We start from the raw sequence: 20,244 nt of genomic DNA, 5'->3' as shown, positions 1-20,244 counted from the left end.
AAAGTATAAGCATTTTGGCTGCTATCAAGTCTGATCTTTGATCAAATCAGATTTCAGCTACCTGGTAATGGTTACATCAATAATTTTACAATTAGGGAAATAACTTGCTCGGAATCTTAAAAACAGCACCGTGAAGCAGGATAAAGATGTTCATAACTACAGTACACATGTGTCCTACTTTCTCCTCCACCTCTCACACCGCCTTCCAAAAAAAAACACCTAGGGTTCAATATTGACCCCCCTCGCGATGGGCGGGAGCAGGTTGCCAGGGGGATGGGAAAATTAAAAATTGCAAAGTGCAACCCCAACTCGTCGCGTATGAGCCTGCTGACATTTTTATAATGGCCGATTGCGCACCAGGTCTGAATTCACTATAATAATGTAACAATAGCCAGCTGGATTTTCCAGGGCTTGGAAAACTCAGCAGCAAAATCGAAACAGGAACTACCAGATCAAGTAGGTAAGTGCTTTTTATAGAACAGCTTGTGAGCCAGGAGGAGCAGGAGTCTTCCCCACCCCCCAGCCTCACAATCAAATTTTCTGCTGATCTCTGCCTTCATCAACCAGCACCCCCATCCCAACATGCAATCTTTGCCTCCACCCTCAACAAGTTCCAGTTCTTTGCCTCCCTCCTGATTGCCGTGTTCCGACCCCCAACCCACCCCACAACATGCCCGATCTTTCACTCCCAATTGTCATGCTCCAACCCGCAAACCCCCCCGACCCCATCATGCCCGATCTTTCACTCCCAATTGTGGTGCTCCTATTCCCCCCCCCCCCACATCATGCCCTGATCTTTTACTCCCAATTGCCGTGCTCCGATCTCCCACCCCCAACCATTACCCAACTACCGGGGATCGCTGGATTCTACCGCTGGCTTTCCTGACCGGCAGGCTGTCAAGCTGGCCAACTACCGCTGGGAAAGGGTATAAAAAATGATAATGAGGTCCTGCCATTAAATTTGGCAGGACCTCCAAGTTTCCGAGATTCCCCTCCCCCCCCCCCCCCACTGAAAACTTGCTCTTCTGCTCCATTCAGTCTTCACGATAAATCCAACCTAACCACCTTCTCACCACATTCCCGAATCTCTTCCCTGCCCAGATATGCATCCGATTGTCTTGTGAACCAGCGTACAAGCACCCCAACACCTCTCTAGATCCACCACTGCCCCTTTGTTGTCAGACAGCTTGTCGATCATCCAGTCTCCGATGAGCCATAGTTTTCCCAGCATACTGAAGCTATCGTCTTTGATCCCAGTCACAGATATCCCTGCCACTGATTACAACCCCTCTGTCTCAGGTTCAACCAAACTGTTCACAACCCGATTTGACACTGAGCTGAGCTTTTGACCCCATGTCCTCTCCATCACAAAGATTGTCAACTTCAACCTCCGTAACAGCATTTGCCTCAGCCTGTCAGCTGCTGAAACGCACATCCATGCCTGTCACCTCCAGATGTGATTATTCCAATGTTCCCTGAGCCGGCCTCCCTTCCTCCATACTCGGTGATCTTCATTTCATCCAAGACTATGCTGCATATATCCTATCCTGCACCAAGTTGGTCTCACACATCTCTTCTGTTCTTGCTGACCTTCATTGGTTCCCCAACACCTCCAATTTAAAATTCTCAACCTTGTGTTTAAATCCCTTTGTGGACTTGTCTCTCCCTTTTTCTGTAACATCGTCCAGTCCCATAACCCCACCCCTCCCATAACACTTTGGAAGTGAAATTGTCCTTTTTTTATAGCCCCATTAGTGCCTCCAGGAGGTGCTAATGGTGTGCAACGAGGTTATCGCCCTGGGGAAGGGGTCAATAGCACCTCTGGGGAAATTGCCTCAGAGGTTTGGAGGGGTGTTGTGTCGTTAGTGCTGCACCTTGTGATATACGCCCCAGGCTGGAGCATGTTGTGTGCACTGACCCCTTTGCATCCCACGGGGGAAATTGCTCCTTGAGCGGCATGGATGGCACCGGCCGATGTCACCGGCAGCTTCGTGGGACACGAATCTAGCAGATATCTGCCGCCGGGGTGCCCCTTAAAAGGGGAGGCCGTTTGCATGTGTGCTAACATATTTTTCTGTTGGCTGACTCTTCTGTCGGCCCGACAATGGTGGCCCTCGCCTCGCCTTGTTATGAGTGCCTGGCTGTTGGTTGAGGGCCTCCCTGGTGGCCCAGTGGCTGCCGCCAAGGGGACTGCAGAGCGCGCAGTGGCCTGCCCCTTTAATTGACGTTGCCGGTGGGGAGCTGGGCTCCGGAGTGCGGCGTGGGATTTAGCACCATGCTACCGCTCCAGGAGCGCTCTTCAATGGACCCGGAGCGTCTCCGATAGCACTCCGCCTCTGTTGAGGGGCGGAAGGGTTGAATTCCACGCCGGGGGCGGAACTTCCAGGTGATAAATGTTGGTTTCTCTGACTTTGGCCTCTTGTGCATCCCTCCTCTCTTTGCTTCACCATCGACCATTGTGTCTTCTGTTGCCGAGGCCCAACATTCAATTTGACTCCCTAAATCCCTCCCGCTCTCCATCGCACTCTCCTCCTTTAAGACTCTCCTTAAAATCCAACTTATTCCCAAATCTTTTGGTCAGCTCCTTTTAACACCTCCTGCTTTGTCTTCGCAGACATTTTTGTCTCCTTACACCTCTGTGAAATGCTTTGGGGTGTTTTTTTATGTTAATAGTCCTATATAAATGCAAGTTGTTATTGTTATTTAGCAACATCCTTCATAATCTTAAAAACTTCACTCAGCCCACCTTGAAGTCTTCATTTTCCCAAAGAAAACTTTGCCAATATTCTCAACATTTCCTTACAACTAAAGTTCACTCTACCCAGAATCACTTTTGGTGCTCACCTCTAAATCTTTTTAATGGCAATAATCTTCCTGTGATTTGGTGACCAAAATTGCACACAGTATTCCAAGTGGGATCTGACAAACATCTTACTAGAATATAACCTGTTGATTTGTAGTCTGTTCCTCTACTATTGCTGCCTATTATCTTATTTGCCTTTTTTATTAATGAAGAGAACTAACTTTATGAATATGTGTGGTACGTGGCTTACCATTGGGGGTCGTGCATAGGCAACTACTGCTGCTGCTGCAGCAGCACTCATCTGAGGTGAGATATTATGCAAGCCTGGATAACCTCCTGGGCTGTTCAGGTCTCCATTTATGCCAGAATGAGGCACTATCCCAAAAGGTGAAGGATAAGGTCCTGGCACTGCCAAGGGTGCCCTTAATCCCGAGGCTGTAAAATAATTGTGAGAAAAGGTTACTTTATTTTATTATTTGCCCAATATGGATTATGCTTCAGATTCTAAGACAAATCTACACTACACAGTTATTAAAATATTTATCTTGGCAGCACAGTTTGCAACTAATCACAAAAGTACAATGGCTTTTATAAAATACAGAGCTACCAAATATGCTTAAAGTGCCGACAATTTAAATTAACATGACAAATATGTAGATTTGCAGTTTTCCCTTCTCAAATTGGTCTTCGAATACCAACATGACTACTCTAAGAATGGAAGTGTAATTTTATTAGATGTTTTACCATTTATAAACAAAGAAACATAGATTACAGATTGGTTACCTAATGGGTCCATCCCTGGAGGTTTGCAGAGGCCTGGACGCAGTCCTGAAGTAGCACTTGTGCCTGGAGTTGGCACATCGCCTCGTGGAGTTGGGGTACTGGATTTCATCACAGGAGTGCCAGCCTTTTCATGCTGCATCAAGGTTATATTTAAAGTAGACATTAACATTTATTACAATAACAACTGTAATATATTATTTCAATTATATGATAACATGTGCATCAAATAAGTACAAACTGTTTTTTAAAAAAAGCAGAGCTCCCAACCAGGATATAAGTAACACGTTCTTGCTCTCAGCAGTCCTGGGCTAGAGAGGAAAAAGTCAACCAGGCTACCCAAAAGCTTTCAGCTATAGAAGCACAATTAGGCCCATTCTCAGAATGGGCAAACCAGCTACAACTAGTCATTTCCACGGCAAAATTCCGGCCACAAATCCATAAAAATGGTTACCTGAAGCTGCTCGTGCTCTTAGTAATGGAACAATGCTTTTTTCTGCTGGGAATTCCTGATCTCAGTGTTGAGAGATCAAGAATTCCTGCTTGCATTGTGCAGCAGCTTTCAAATTTTCCACAGCAGCATCAGGTAGGAGCCAGGAGCAATATAGAAAGGTGGCTGGTGTGGCACTCTGAATGGGATCGAGGAAGGGAACAAGCAATGTCAACGTAGACCAAAAGAGAGAGGGGGCAATGGGGAAATAGTGGCCCCATGAACTGGGAAGGGAGGGAAAATTAATCAACATTTTGAAACAACGTAAATCACATTTGACAATAATGTATGCTTGTACATATCCACAACAGACTGCAAGAAATAAGAGAAAATCTCTGAAATGATCATTAAAAATTAGCAGTAGTAAAATCAGGATTTAAATTTACACAACAAGCCTATTACTACATGGGTGACCTGTGTAGGTAACTGAATGGATACTTCCCAGCTATTTTGAGATTTCAGATTAGATTACAAATGGAATCCAGAAGGCTAGTTTATTTTGAAAGCTTGAAATTATGTTACTTGGGCAAAACCTCTGGTTGTAAAATAAAATAAAACAAAATATTGTGCAGTTGGCTCATTGCTGCAGGTTGCACGTATGTGTCTTTAGGCCAGGCAAACAATGATCATCTCAGCACCCAGCTGCCTTCTCTCAATCAAGTTTATAGGTCATAAAACCCTGCATGTGTGTGCAGCTTATGTTTTACAAAGCTTGCTGTAACTGTAAAAGCAAAGACAGCAACTTATGCACAGGCATCTCTGATAACAATGTTAGCGCATTCTATGGACAGTAAAATCTATTTCAAAACCAAGCTTAACTACGTGAACTAATGAATAACATCAGCACGCAGAGTTAAATCTGGACCTGATGCTATGTGAAACAGTTGAACTTATCCAAGCTGCTAAAGGCTTCTATTACAACTGCCAGTATATAATAAATTACTTCCTAGTTTTATTTAGAATCAAGACTTCGAACAGTATAAACAGTTATTCAACCAAATGTACACTATTTTAATTGGGCATTAATTCATGCTGTTTTTAAAAATTCTCTTCAGGGCTTGACAGTACATAAATACTTCATCTCAGTGGGATTTATTTCAACTATCACCAGAGCCAAATATCAAGACAACGGTTTACAGAATGTTTTATTCCCTGTTCTAAACAGAATGTGGTTATGTTGCCAACATATGCAAAATCGTTGAAAAATCACAACTATGCGTGGATGCCCAAACTCGTTACATGTAACAAAAGTCATAAAATACTTTTGAACAGAAAAGATTTATAAGAAACATAAATTTGCTAAATTTATGGAGTAAAAAAACTGTTTTGTGCAACTTCTAGCATGATTTAAATGAGAAAGGTTACACCTGATACTCACTTGGACTAGCTCTTTGGATTTGAGAGATGAGGAACTGCCAGAAGATGCTGTGGAAGCTGGGCTACTGGAAGCATCCTTCTTGAGTAGGCGAGATTTATCCAAGCCATTCTCACGTGGTGAATGAGCAGGACTGCCTCTTGGCGATGATGGGTCCTAAACACAGATACAACACATTCTTGTTATTTATGTAGTTACATTATGAGGAACTGGAATGCTGTACTTATCATTGGTATGCTCCTCATTATGGGTCCAAGTTTCCACGTGATTTGCGCCTGATTTTTAGGAGCAACTGGTGGAGAATGGACTATCTTAGAAATCGCAATTCTCCACATTTTTTTTTCTGCAGTTCTAGTCAGGTAGAACAGTTCTAATTTGGAACAGAATTTTTTCTTCAAAAGGGGGCGTGTCCGGCCACTGACGCCTGATTTCAAAGTTTCCACAGTGAAAACGTACTCCAAACTAACTTAGAATGGAGCAAGTGAAGATTTTTGTAGAACTGAAAAAACCTGTTCTACACATTAAAAAATCAGGTGCAGGTTACAAATTAGGCGTCCAGAACGAGGTGGGGGAGGGGAAGGGAAGTCATTAAATTCTATAATAAATCCTTAGTTATACTTATACAAATATTATACAAATAAATCCAACCTGAATAAACATTTATAAGCAAAGAAAAGATTAAATAAACCATGTTCCTACCTGTGTGAAAGTTCTTCAGGCAGGCCTTTAGGAAGCGGTTTGCCGTCGGGACCGAAGGCTGAACGGGCCGGGCCCGAGATTTCGGGCAGGGCCCGTCCCCAGCACCAGAGGTAGGTGGCGTTGGGTCGGGTCGGGGAGAGAGGTTCGGTTTGGGTCGGCGGGGGAGGGAGGGAGAGAGGGGGAGGGAGGGAGAGAGGGAGGGAGAGAGGGAGGGGGAGAGAGAGAGCGAGAGAGGGAGCGAGAGAGGGAGGGAGGGAGAGAGGGAGGGAGGGAGGGAGGGTCAGGTCGGGGAGGGAGGTCAGGTCGGGGAGAGGGAGGTCAGGTCGGGGTCGGGTCCGGTCCGGTCGGGGGTGGGGGGAGGCGGAAGCAGGAGCGGTGGGGAAGCAGGAGCGGCAGCGACAGGCGGGTCGAGTCGGGTCCGGTCCGGTCGGGGGGGGGGGCGAAAGCAGGAGCGGGAGTCGGCAGGAAGCAGGAGCTGGCCGTGGGAGGAGCCTTATTCACGCAGCCCCAGTGAGGCCATTCGGCCAGGGCTGGGGGCTGCGTGCTTCGGGCCCCTCCCATACAGTTTCGGGCGCCTGGAGCTACTGCACTTGCGTGCCCACTGTAGTGCGCATGTGCAGAGCTTCCGGCACTGTTTTCGGCGCAGGGTCCTAGCTCCGGCCCCTACAGCTCCTGCTGCGCCGCGCCGAGGGCCAGAGGACCTGCAGGGAGGTGGAGAATACGGAGGTTTTTTTTAGGTGCACTTTGTGGCGCGAAAAACTGGCGCCCAGCTTGGAGGGGCGCCCGTTTTTTATCGTGTGGAAACTTGGGCCCTATATGTGGGTATGAAGTCTTGGAGGGAAACTTTAGCAACAGCCCGAGCTCCTGGAACCTGCATCAAAAAGCTGTATGATTGTCACTCGAGATAATCTGCATTATTGCACATGCATCAGGTGACAGGCACTTACACATTGGGGTAGATTTTGAAGTCAATGGAAATAAAATTTGGGTGAGATGTAAAACGGGTTGCTGATTTAGTATCACCCATTTTACACAATGGCACAAAGTCAAAATCGACCCCAATGTCATTTAATGTCTGGAACCTGAGGTGAAAATTAACCTATGAGTGTCAGCTGTGAGTCAGTGAGTAGGACTCTCACCTCTGAGTCAGAAGGTTGTGGATTCAAGTCTCACTCCAGGGACTTGAGCACAAAACTCTAGGCTGACACTCCAATACAGTACTGAGGAAGTGCTGCACCGTCTCTTGGATGTGGACGTAAAAGATCCCATGGCACTATTTCGAAGAAGAGCAAGGGAGTTATCCTGTGTCTTGGCTAATATTTATCCCTCAATCAACATAACAAAAACATTCCTACTGGGTGCCGATTCACAGTGAAAAACTACCTGCAATTAGGCACAAATTAGGAATCCAACTCAATGGCCATAAAGATAGCTGACAGGGGAAAGGGGAAGTGGATAAATCACACTGATGCAGTTTAAGGAAGGGTGTCCTCTGTGTTGGGGCTAAGGGAGACGAGGGAACAGACTAGATTTTGGCACCAACGCCCAAATAGGAAAATATTCCAATAGTTAGTACAGATATCTTCCACACCATAGAGAGCAAAAAAAAATCAAACAAGATCTCTTACTAGCTTTCAGTAAAATAAACTTATAAAAAATCCAACATGCAAAGAAAAGTACAGATAAGGGAGGCTGTGAGTCTGTTTAAGCCCTCCACCTCATTGTTCCATAGAAGGCTTTTTGATTCCCCTGGCCCCACCTGCCCGCCAGCGCAGCACAAGGTGAGATGAAACATTGTTGAAATGGTTAAGAGGACAGCTGCCTGCCATGATTTATAAACTGGTACATGTTTTATTGTGATACACAGAAAGGGAAGTCTCTGAAGAGCACAGTTTCCAGGTAGAATCAATGCCTTTCCACAAGCGTGGAAAAACAAAACCAGTGTAAAAGATTACATTAGAGCTCTAACAATGGTGGGTAAAACAAACGGTTTTATAGACTAGAAGTTCAAAGGTTTGGCCCCTGGCCTGTGCTGAATAATTTGCCGATCTCAGCAATGGCACAACTGACATCAGCGCCTGGAGCTAAAGGTGGATGGTAAATCTCAGTCAGGGTTCCTGCTCATGTGGCTATCAAGTGCCGAAAACTGCTTGTGTGTGGATATCAACTGAGAACAGGATCAAGCTCCACTGCAATGGCCTCCATAGTCAAATAGCCTTCTAACATTCAAAAAGTCTTGGGTACTTGGGCTGCCAGTACCCACAGAACCATTGCTCAGTATAAATCAGCATCTTCGGCGGTGCAGTGGAAGAGGGAAAAATTGGGCCTTGAAATTACGCTGTGTGAAGATAATATACAATGCTTAACACATTTGTATTAAAATCCACTGCTTATTATTTTAAGGGAAATATTAAATAACTTTTGAGTTTTATATCTAGTATCCTTTCATCACAAAAAATATTTAAACATTGCAGGAAGGTCATTAATTTTAGTAAAGTATCAAACAGCATGCAACACACAATGGAAAAAAAGTACAAACCTCATTAGAAACATCCACTACTAAATTGTCGTCACTTTTATCCCCATCACTATCCTTTAAAACAAGAGAAATATTTTCAGATAAACTTAATGCAAGTGGGCCAATTACCATCCAAGTTGTTAGGAATAATGGCTTGATCAGCCTGACTGCTACATTATGACATAGCAGGTATTCATCATATACAAAGAGAACTGTTTAACTCGAACTATAGGCAAACACTGGGAGGAGGAAGCTTTGGAAATAACATGGGGAATTTTAAAGAGTGAGCATGTGGAATTGGGTGCATCTGAGGGGGGTTAAATCATGGAAAATTCCGAGCTTGTTGGAAACCCGCCTGCAACCTGCCCACTTTCAACTGAGGCGGGACAAGGGGCGGGCAGCCAATCCGCTCCCAGGAAGCGGGTTGGCAATTTAAATATTTTAATGAGGCTGGCAGCTCTGATTTAACCTGCTTCACAGGTTTTACAGTATACGGCGGGTTTCCAAGACCTCGGGAAATCGGCAGCTGATGTGAGGCGAGGACACCACCGGGGAGAAGGTAAGTGCCATCACAGCACTGCTTGTGGGTCAGGAGGAGCAGCACCCCCCAATCACACTTCCTGTCTTATACAAAGGCCCCCGGGATTGTGGATTAGACACCCCCCCTACCTGGTCCTACAGCCTGCTCCCCGCCTGATTGGAAGCCAAGCCTATCAGGCTGACCTCCGGGCGGGGAAGCTGTCAGGGCCAAAAGGCACACGCTGTTAAAACACCACAGCTTGCGGGGAAACCCAGACTTCGGGATTTCCCATCCAAAACTCTGCCCCCCGCCTACCCCCGTTAATATCCAGGCCAGCGTGTCGCTCACCCTAGGTTCTTTTGGCACCCTTCTCCTCCTCCCTCATAGCCGTCCAAATTGCAGAATAACCTCCGAGGTTCTCCCTCAAAAAGCTGTATAGGTGATTGCGCTTTCGCTCATCACTTATGATCTTCCAAGTGCATATCCAATACACATACAGAACTCCAAGAGTTTCAACAAAAAAACATATAAATAGGAAGAAACTTTTACCACTGGCACAAGGGTCAGCAACTGAAGATTTAAGATAATTGACAAAAAATCCAAGGTGGAAATGAGCAGAATTTTTTTATGCAGCGAGTTATGATGATCTGGAATGCACTACCTGAAAGGATGGGGGAAGCAGATTCAATAGTAACTTTCAAAAGGGAATTGGACATACATTTGAAAAGGAGAAATTTGCAGGACTATGGGAAAGAGATGGAGAGTGAGACTAATTGGATAACTGTTTCAAAGAGCTGGCGCAGACATGATGGGCCGAATGACAAGGTATTACATAAAAGATTACTGCACAAGATAAAAGTTCACGGGGTTGGGGGTAATATATTAGCATGGATAGAGGATTTGCTAACTAACAGAGAACAGAGTCGGGATAAATGGTTCATTCTCTGGCTGGCAACCAGTAACTAACGGGGTGCCGCAGGGATCAGTGCTGGGACCCCAACTATTTACAATCTATGTTAACGACTTGGAAGAAGGGACTGAGTGTAACGTAGCCAAGTTTGCTGACGATACAAAGACGGGAGGAAAAGTAATGTATGTGGAGGACACAAAAAACTGCAAAAGGACATAGACAGGCTAAATGAGTGGGCAAAAATTTGGCAGATGGAGAATAATGTTGGAAAGTGTGAGGTCATGCACCTTGGCAGAAAAAAAATCAAAGAGCAAGTTATTATTTAAATGGAGAAAGATTGCAAAGTGCCGCAGTACAGCGGGACCTGGGGGTACTTGTGCATGAAACACAAAAGGATAGTATGCAGGTGCAGCAAGTGATCAGGAAGGCCAATGGTATCCTGGCGTTTATTGCAAAGGGGATGGAGTATAAAAGCAGTGAAATCTTGCTACAGCTATATAAGGTATTGGTGAGGCCACATCTGAAATACTGCATACAGTTTTGGTTTCCATATTTACGAAAGGATATACTTGCTTTGGAGACAGTTCAGAGAAGGTTCACTTGGTTGATTCCGGGGATGAGGGGGTTGATTTATGAAGAAAGGTTGAGTAGGTTGGGCCTCTACTCATTGGAATTCAGAAGAATGGGAGGTGATCTTATTGAAACGTACAAGATTATGAGGGGGCTTGACAAGGTGGATGCAGAGAGGATGTTTCCACTGATGGGGGAGACTAGAACTAGGGGGCATGATCTTAGAATAAGGGACTGCCCATTTAAAACAGAGATGAGGAGAAATTTCTTCTCTCAGAGGGTTGTGGATTTGTGGAATTCGCTGCCTTAGAGAGCTGTGGAAGCTGGGACATTGAATAAATTTAAGACAGAAATAGACAGTTTCTTAAATGATAAGGGGATAAGGGGTTATGGGGAGCGGCGGGGAAGTGGAGCTGAGTCCATGATCGGATCAGCCATGATCTTATTGAATGGCAGAGCAGGCTCGAGGGGCCGTATGGTCTACTCCTGTTCCTATTTCTTATGTTCTTATAAACCATTAGCAATCTTCTACCCTTGTAGATATACTCAAAAAAGTGCTAGCTTCTGAATGACTGCACTTGAAGACAAGCCTGCATATTTCTGAAGCCTGGACCGCATGCACTTACATAGTGGCTCATGGAGTCCTTATCGTCAACCTTCCTCTTCTTCACATCATTCGAATAATCAGGCCCATTCCTGCGCTTATCTGTGCCTCGCAGCCCGTCGGGTACCAACAGGGAATTACTCTGTGAAGACAGAACAGCTGCTTTCAAAAGAAAATTCCTTCCAATTTCCCTATGCAACCACAGGAATGCTTATGATACTAAACACAAATATATTATAAATACAGTATTTACAGGGTATTTGATACCCTTAGCAATTCAACGATTTGTTAAAAGGTATTGAAGAAGGATGATTGTTGAAAAATAAATAGAGCTATTACCCCACCCCCACTGAACCTTCAAGACTATATTTTAAAAGTATAACCTGCAGAGTAAACTGCTGACAAAATACTCGTGGGTAACAAGCATTTAAGATTACTCATTAATTAAGATTTTACTGCCTAACCTATAAAGTCTGACAGCTTGTTTACAGTAGCTTCTTGCCAAACACCAACCATTCAGGGAATAAGAGCCAACATTTCTCTTTTAAGTCTGCAGTTATTTTGCCACTTTTCCACTTCATAATAATGCAAAAGTGGCAATACAAGTCTGGAGTCAGATGACTAATTAAAGGAGGAGTGAGAGTCCCAGCAGTGGGGATTTCAAACCAGTCTTCCAATTCACAGGTATACAGCAAGGCATTGGATTAACATGCTACATCATGATGTAATGTCTTCAGAGGTGGAAGAACAAAGTCTCAGTGACAATATAGCTCCAGTCTGTGTGACTGGTGTGCATGCAAAAGATAAGCTAATCACAGATTGGTACATAAAATAACAACTACAACCAAAGATTATTCCCTACAATAACAAAAACAACCTAATAGCTGCTTTTTTAATGGCCTGGTATTAATTCTAAGTCCAAAAGCCTTGCATCCGTGAGCTGACTCCCTGAGTTTACAGTACTAAATCCTGGCAGCAGACTCTCAGACTCAAAAAAAAAGGGGTTATTATTCTGCACCAGAATAAGAGCGCCAAATATACCTATATAAACATCAGGAGCAGGCGCACAGAATGCCGCTGTCTTGGAATGTGAATTAGGAACATGGGGTAGAATTTCCACTCCATTTGCACGGTTTTCTTGGCGACACTGCTCGTTTTCGGCGGAAAACCACCTGGTGAAATTTCCACTCCATTTTATAGAGAGTTCCGCCGGCAGTATCGAAATATCGCTGGGGAGTGGACTGCCGGCTTTCACCGCCGAAAAAACCGCTACCGTCCAAATTTGGGCTCAGTGGTGACCCGTAAATAAGATCAAAAAATACACCTATGAAAAGCAGCCGGAGCTGGGCGATCGGTAAATAGCCCTGCAAAGAAAGGTAAGTTAAAGAGTTTTTTTTATAGTTCTTTTGCAGCGATTAAGTTAAAAAGGGTCGAGAATGTTTTCTGATTTATTTTTTGTTTCTTGGAAAAAAAAGTGTGTGCATAGTTTTCCCCCTCCCTCGGCCCAATGGCAGCCTTGGTCTAAATTTGAGTAATTCCCGCCCATTTTGATTAAGAACCACCTAATTTGCCCAGGATCGTGTTTAAGGATTTCCTTTTTCTTTTAAACACACAAAAAAAATGGAATCCTATTCCTCAAATGTAAACAGACTGTTTTATTTTAGGACTGTTTATATGCCGAGAATCTACGTGTAAGATCCATTTTCTCGCCGGGTGGTATTTTTTCCTTATTTTGTGCAATTTTTCACCGGCGTTAATTTAAGAACCTTAGTGATTTTTTTGTGTGGCAATTCGGCGGTGGCGGGTTTTATGAACATTCTAGCCCATAGGAACAGGAGTAGGTCATTCAGCTTGAATTTTTTAATAAGTGAATGGACCTGAAATTCCTGTTGGAGGCTTCTTACGGACGAACGCCTCTGACCCGAGAATTTTTATGAAATTACCTGGTGGTCCCGGATGTGCCTGCAATTCTGGTTGGGAGGCCTTCTCTTCCCGCGTTTCGAAGCACGCTCCCGTCCTCAAGGTTCGAACGCAGAAGGAGCAATCACGTGTGATTGCACAACCAATCAGGTACAATATTCTCATTAATAGCAATGAGAACTCTGTATCTACAAGTTCTCATTGTTATTAATGAGAAAAAAAACACACTAAACGCAACATAAAAAATAAGAAACACATCTCACAATTAAAATTAATTGAAATTAAAGTTAGAAAAAAAATATTTTTTTCCCGATTTTTAAAAAAAGTTTTGTAATTAAGGTTTAAAATAAACTTACCTTAGTGGGCAGGGTTTTTAAACATAATGTGTTTGAAATTTTTTTTTTAAATATGTTTTTAAATTCTTAGACTGGTAAAAGTAGGCTATGCGCCTGCTTTTACCAGGTACAAGAGTTTTAAGGATATTCGCTGGGCAAGAGATGGGCAAATAGCGCAATCTTGCCCATGCGAATATCCTTGCTGCCGAGATGTGTGCGATCTGTCAAGCCAGAACTTGATAGGTTTGAAAAAATGGTTTTCGACGCATGCGCAGTGTGTGCCGAAAACCGGCTTTTGTGATGTCTTCCTGGGTTCGTACACACTCCGTACGGACCCAGGGAGGCTGGAATTTCAGGCCCAATATAAAGACAGCTTCTAATTACATTGCCACGTGCAGAAAAATGCTAAAGAGGATGGTTTATAGCAAGACAGATGTCCGGTTTCAATCTTCATTTGTATATATTTTTTGAATTAGAACAATGCATATCCAAAAGGCATTTTACATCTAACTGCTGACCTATATGTTAAGCAATGTCAAAGTTTCAGCCGTCACATGGTACAATTTAACACATCCACAGTTCTCATCTACTCTCATGCAACAATGAGTCATTTAAAGAAATGGGTTGGATTAGCATATCCAAGGGGGCAATTTGCTCAGTGATGTGTTAAAGGATGTGAACAATGTAGAACAAGTTGTGTGAAAAAATAATTCTTGTTTTGAGAAGTTAAAACAAGAGGATAATGCGGAGCCAGATGACATTCGCATGCTGTTTTCACTGCATTGAGCACTTCCCCTTTTCTTTTCTATTTTACTGAGATGGTAAATATAATAGAAATATTTCACACTTTCGCCAGGACAGATTCTCACTCACACGTGTGATAAAGCTATTTAAGAACCAGGCTCACGAAAGGAAATAAAAGCTTTCCTTTAAAATATAAAGCTGCCAATGCAGTTTTCCAGTACAGTATAGCTAAAGTTACAAGCAGAAGAAACAATAAGAGTGCAGAACACTTCAAGCCCAATTCTGTCAACTTCTAAAACCTTCTGCCTACTTCAGCAAATGCTCCTCCAAGGCGAATACTAAGCTGCCTTTTATTCACGGTCAGTCAAGCTAAAGAACAGCCAGAGGTCTCACGTAAATTGTACAAGACTCCAATGAAATTTAATCCAGTGTAACCTCCCGTGTAACCTTTACTACTGGTTTGCAGCCAAAAGGCACAGCCTTCTGGAATCCTGACAACACTTCATTTCATTTCCAGGGGCAATCTTCCTTATTGTGCATTTAAAACGGAACTCTGCAACCAGTATGATATTGTTTGTGAACTTCAGCCCCATCCCCAACCCACACACTGACACACAAACAGAAGGGCAGCTCATTTAAAGTTCTACAATGCAAATCCTTACACATTTTGTGGAGAACACAGAGGATAACTGATGCCAGGGAGCATTTACGAGGTATTAATCTAATTGAGAGGTTTAGGCGATGCCCTGAACCGCAAGATTGAAGCTTCGGCGGTTTAGAACTGCCATCTGAATCCAATGATTAGATTTCTGCCTTGAAATCATTCCAGGGCTTTTATTTAAGAAAATTACAGGGTGGTTTTGCTCAGTTCATGTGTTGACAGCATCGGAGTTAGTTGGCAGATGTTGACTGCCAAGATGTTCACTCTGACTGAAGCTTGATAACGTTCACTGAAAGATTAATAATTGTGACATTATTGCAAGTATAGTGCAGAATAATTTGCCGTTGATAACTAGCAAGTTGGATGGCCAGTATTTATAATTTACTAACTAGAACTGAAACCCCCCTTTGGTAAGAAACTTCAATGACAGAAACCTTATAGATCATCTCAAGGGGCAATGCAAGAGGAACTGCTGTGGGCTAAGTGCATGTTACAATTATCAAATGATCTACCCCTCCATTCCCAAGGTATTACAGTTTATGAACCTCAAATAGTAGCAATATAATTAGTCTGGCATAAAAAGGAGAGTGAGCTTTTGATGCAGCTCACAAATTCAACTTTGAACCATTTTTGGTTATAAAAAGTTTATTAAGTGCTCTGGCATTTTATAGCACATTACAGCTTAGTACTTTATGAATGCTGCTTTAGGCCTATTTTGTTAATGTAACAACTTTGACCTTAGGATTAACAAGATTTAGAGCCCAGCTTATAAAATTCCCTGCAGTCTATCAAAATCATGCAGCTTTGGCAGGCTTTGGCTACAACATGCACTTAATCTTCAAGACCAGACATCTTCTCATTTCATGCTAGGTCAGAGTATTTTGAGGTAGGCCGGGCAATGATCCGATGGCATTAATTCCGTTCACAATGTCAAATAGGCATAACTTCAAAACCATCACATAGTTCAAATTCATTGAGCAAAGCACCTCATAAAAGCCAGGCCACTTTATTAGTATTAATAACTTGACCAAAGTATTCAACTTGTTTTGTGATTAAAATCCTGCAGGGATTGTTCTAAAAGACAATGAAATGGGCGAGATGTGTTATTTTTTGAATGTGTTACATGTCAGCTGATGACACCCAGATCTACGTCACCACCGCCTCTCTCAACCCCTCCACTGCCTCTGGTTTGTCACGCTGCCTGTCCAGTATTGGAGGAGCAGAAATTTCCTCCAATTAAATATTGGGAAAACCAAAGCCATTATCTTTGGTGCTCATCACAAACTCAATTCCCTAGCCACCGACTCCATCCCTCTCCCTCGCCACTGAGGCTGAAACAGACCGTTTGCAACCCCAGCATCCTATTTAACCCAGAGATAAACTCCATATCTTCTCCATCATCAAGACAGCCTACTTCCACCTCTGTAATATCGCCCATCTCCACCCCTGCCTCAGCTCATCTGCGGCTGAAACCTTGATCCATTCCTTTGTTACCTCCAGACTCGACTATTACAATGCTCTCCTGGCTCGCCTCCCATTTTCCACCGTCTGTAAACCATATCTCTGCTGTCCATATCCTAACATGCACCAACTCCCGTTCATCCAACGCCCCTGTGCTTGCTGACTCACATTGGCTCACGATCTGGCAATGCCTCGATTTCAAAATTCTCCTCCTTGTGTTCAAATTCCTCCATGGCCTCATCATTTCCTGTCTCTGTAACCTTCTCGAGCGGTGCAACCCTCTGGGCTCCTCCAATTCTCTTGCGTATGACTGATTTTCATTGCTCCACCATTAGCGGCCATGCCTTCAGCTGCCTAGGCCCCAAGCTCTGGAAGTCCCTCCTTAAACCTCTCCACCTCTCTCCCCTCCTTTACGTCACTCCTTAAAACCTACCTCTTTGACCAAGTTTTTGGTGACCTGCCCTAATGTTTCTTTATGTAGATCGTTGTCAAATTTTATCTGATAAGGCTCCTGTGAAGCAATTTGGAATGTTCTTACCATGTTAAATGCACTATATAAATGCAAGTTGTTGTTGTTAATTTGCACATTTAACTTATTCTTCAAACTACAAGCTAAATTTTCTTCTCTCAGCAGTCCAGTGATTTTTTTTTAATAGCAGTTCAGCAATTTATTATGCCAACAATTGCAAAACAGTAATTGGAAGATTATGCCAAGAAAACATATAGGACATCAAAACTAATTAGTCTTATCATAATATCTGATACCAATGAAATTCAAATTCTACTGAATAGCTATCATGTCTCACTGAAACATCTATCCTGTAGCTCCAGGTGTAAAATTCAAAATACGTTTTTATTGCTTTGCACAGCTCCAACACAAAAACTCTTTCTCCACCATCCCAAATGTTCTCCCATTCTTTCCTGAAGGTGCAGATTCACGCTCGGACCAAGGTTCCACATGCACCAGTCATCATCCGGGACTTGCCCACATGCCATTCTTCATTTGTGAGACAGTGGAATATCAACAGGCTTTCCTACGAGGGGGACTATCACAACTGGACCTGATGCTGCCATCACCTGACAAGCCACAAATGCAACTCGTGCAATACAAGTCATTAGATAGCGGATTACAAAGTTAGCGCTTTTGTAATTTAGATAACAGGAGACCTATGTCCACATTCCGGCTTCCACTGTTAAACCAGGCTCCCCAATCTCAATGGCACAATTGTGACACACAAAAATGTGAGGAGTCAATGCAGGGACGGCAGTCCCTATAACCCCAACTACAGCAATCCTAAATGCAAGAATGTCTAACTGATCTGGTGTTGGAACTTTGTCTTACCTTTTCCCTCTCCCAGTCTAACAGCTATAATACCTCTACATTTCCCCCCAGCTGAGAAAAGCGAACTCAGAACCGACCAGGGATCGACTCATTACCCATTTCTATGCCCACTCAAGCAATTCATATTGGTCAGCTTGACTCAATTGGCAGCACAATCCCTTCCGAGTCAGAAGGTTTTGGGTTGAAGGTCTATTTGCACCTTCAGCATATAATCTAGGCAGGCACTTCAATGTGGTAGTGAGGGTGGTATATTGTAAAAGTGACTATTCAACTGAGGTTGTGGGGTCTGGAACTCACTGCCTGAAAGGGTGGTAGAGGCAGAAACCCTCATCGCATTTAAAAAGTACTTGGATATGCACCTGAAGTGCCGTAATCTACAAGGTCCATCACACTATTCCAAGATGAGCAGGGAGGTCTCTGACCAACATCCCCCCCCCCCCCCACAACCACCACCACTACTACTCCAGTACTAACTTTTCCAATTCACTCAAGGATTCTCCTCTTTCTCCCCATCCCCCAAAGCTACGTTGGGTACTGCATGGGGACTGGCTGACAAAACCCCCATGGAAAACAATGGGTGAAATAAAATCATAGAATCATTTAAGTTTATGACACAGAAGGAGGCGATTCGGCCCATCGTGTTTGTGCCGGCCACAAGAGAGCTATCCAGCTTAATCCCACTTTTTAGTTCTTGGTCCGTAGCCTTGTAGGTTATGGCACTTCAGGTGCATATCCAAGTACTTTTTATATGCGATGAGGGTTTCTGCCTCTACTGCCCTTTCCGGCAGCGAGTTCCAGGCTCCCCACAACCCTCTGGGTGAAAAGATTTCTCAACTCCCTTTTAACCCTTCTACCAATTACTTTAAATCTGCACCTCTTGGTTATTGACCTCTCTGCTAAAGGAAATAGGTCCTTCCTATCCACTATATTTAGGCCCTTCATAATTTTATACACCTCAATCAAGTCTCTCCTCAGCTTCCTCTGGTCCAAAGAAAACAACCTATCAGCCTATCTAATCTTTCCTCATAGGTCAAATTGCCCAGTCCTGGCAACATCCTCGTAAATCGCCTCTGTACTCTCTCCAGTGCAATCACATCTTTGCTGTTATGCAGTGACCAGAAATGTACGCAGTACTCCACCAAAGGCCCAACTAATGTTTTAGCATAACCTCCCTGCTCTTATATTCTATGCCTCGGCTAATATAAGGGAAGTATCCCATATGGCTTTTTGACAAACTTATCGACCTGTCCTGCTACCTTCATGGATCTGTGGACATGCACTCCATGTCCCTGTTTCTCTACACTTCTCAGTATCCTACCATTTATTGTGTATTTCCTTGCCTTGATAGCCCTCCACAAATGCATTACCTCACACTTCTCCAGATTGCATTCCACTTGCCATGTCTGCCCACCTGACCAGTCCATTGATATCTTCCTGCAGTCTACAGCTTCCTTCCTCACTATCAACCACACGGCCAATTTTTGCATCATCTACAAACTTCTTAATCATGCCCCCTATATTGAAGTCTAAATCATTGATGTATAATATAAAAATCTTATGCATGGACAGCTTTCCCTCTCCTTAGTTACATTAAGAACAAATTTTGTTGCCTTGAGATTTCAGCAGATCTGCATGCACAACAATCAGTTGAATCTCACACTTTATGGTCAAACACATATACTGTTCTCTCAAGCTAATGGAGGTCCCAAACCAAGAACTGAGGTTTGCAACTAAGCGTGAGATTTACATTAGTTAGTTTACAAGAGACAAATGCAGACAAAGGTGTGAAATACAATGGGGTTGAAATTGCCCCTTTCCTTAAGGCCTGTTACCATCGGAAATCGGCGGCCATGCTGTGGAGTGCAATGGCCGCTGACTTTTCGTGTAATGGCCGCCATTATCAAAATTCCGCTCCTGCGGTATCCCGGCGGTGACTAGCTCCCCACCCCCCCCCTCCACTGCTCTGCTGCTGCTGATCCGTCCGAAGTGCGTCATCAGAGCACGCACCGCTGATGTCTTCCCCTCCCCCCCACCCCCCCCCCCCCAACGGCAAAAGTCTGCCGAGAAAATCTTCCTCCCACTGGATGGTGCCAAAAGCTGCTTTGTTCAGATGGTGCCATGAGGCTGTAGCCTTCTGAAATGGCGGTGCGGCTCCCATTAAAGGGGAGGACGCACTGCCACTGCTCCCATATTTTTTTTTGTTGGCCGACTGCCATGCTGGACTGACAGTTATGCCCCCGGGTTTGGCCGGGCCGCCAACAGGCAGCCTGGCACCCCCTCTTGGGTGCTAGGCCGCTGGCCCAGCCGAAACCCACCTTGGTGGCCCAGTGGACCGAAATTGAAAAATCGCGCAGGTTCTCCCCTTTAAGTGAAGGGGAGCACTGTGGTGACACAGCGCCGTGATGACATCATCACGCTATGCTGATGAGTGACAGCGACGGCCACTACACCCGGCCCCCCACTTCCGCTCCTCTAGTGTGCTTATCGCCGCATATCTGCCCCCAAAATGAGC

At 44.1% G+C, this 20,244-nt stretch overlaps 1 protein-coding gene across 4 annotated transcripts in view; it reads right to left on the bottom strand.

The window, feature by feature from the left end:
- Window positions 1–20,244, bottom strand: part of LOC139265521 (transducin-like enhancer protein 1) — a 140,314-nt gene that overhangs the window by 25,861 nt on the left and 94,209 nt on the right. For all 4 annotated transcript variants that reach the window (XM_070882546.1, XM_070882554.1, XM_070882563.1 and 1 more), the window contains 5 exons: window positions 11,292–11,411; window positions 8,687–8,740; window positions 5,452–5,604; window positions 3,587–3,719; window positions 3,054–3,238 (listed from right to left, as the gene is read on the bottom strand). In XM_070882546.1, the coding sequence (XP_070738647.1) occupies window positions 3,054–3,238; window positions 3,587–3,719; window positions 5,452–5,604; window positions 8,687–8,740; window positions 11,292–11,411 (645 nt within the window). The remainder of the gene's footprint in view (window positions 1–3,053; window positions 3,239–3,586; window positions 3,720–5,451; window positions 5,605–8,686; window positions 8,741–11,291; window positions 11,412–20,244) is intronic.

The sequence above is a fragment of the Pristiophorus japonicus genome, chromosome 1 (genome assembly GCF_044704955.1).
Source record: "Pristiophorus japonicus isolate sPriJap1 chromosome 1, sPriJap1.hap1, whole genome shotgun sequence".
Classification (NCBI taxonomy): Eukaryota; Metazoa; Chordata; class Chondrichthyes; family Pristiophoridae; genus Pristiophorus; species Pristiophorus japonicus.
The sequence above is the reverse complement of the archived record's forward strand: the minus strand, read 5'-3'. Positions and strand labels throughout refer to the sequence as shown.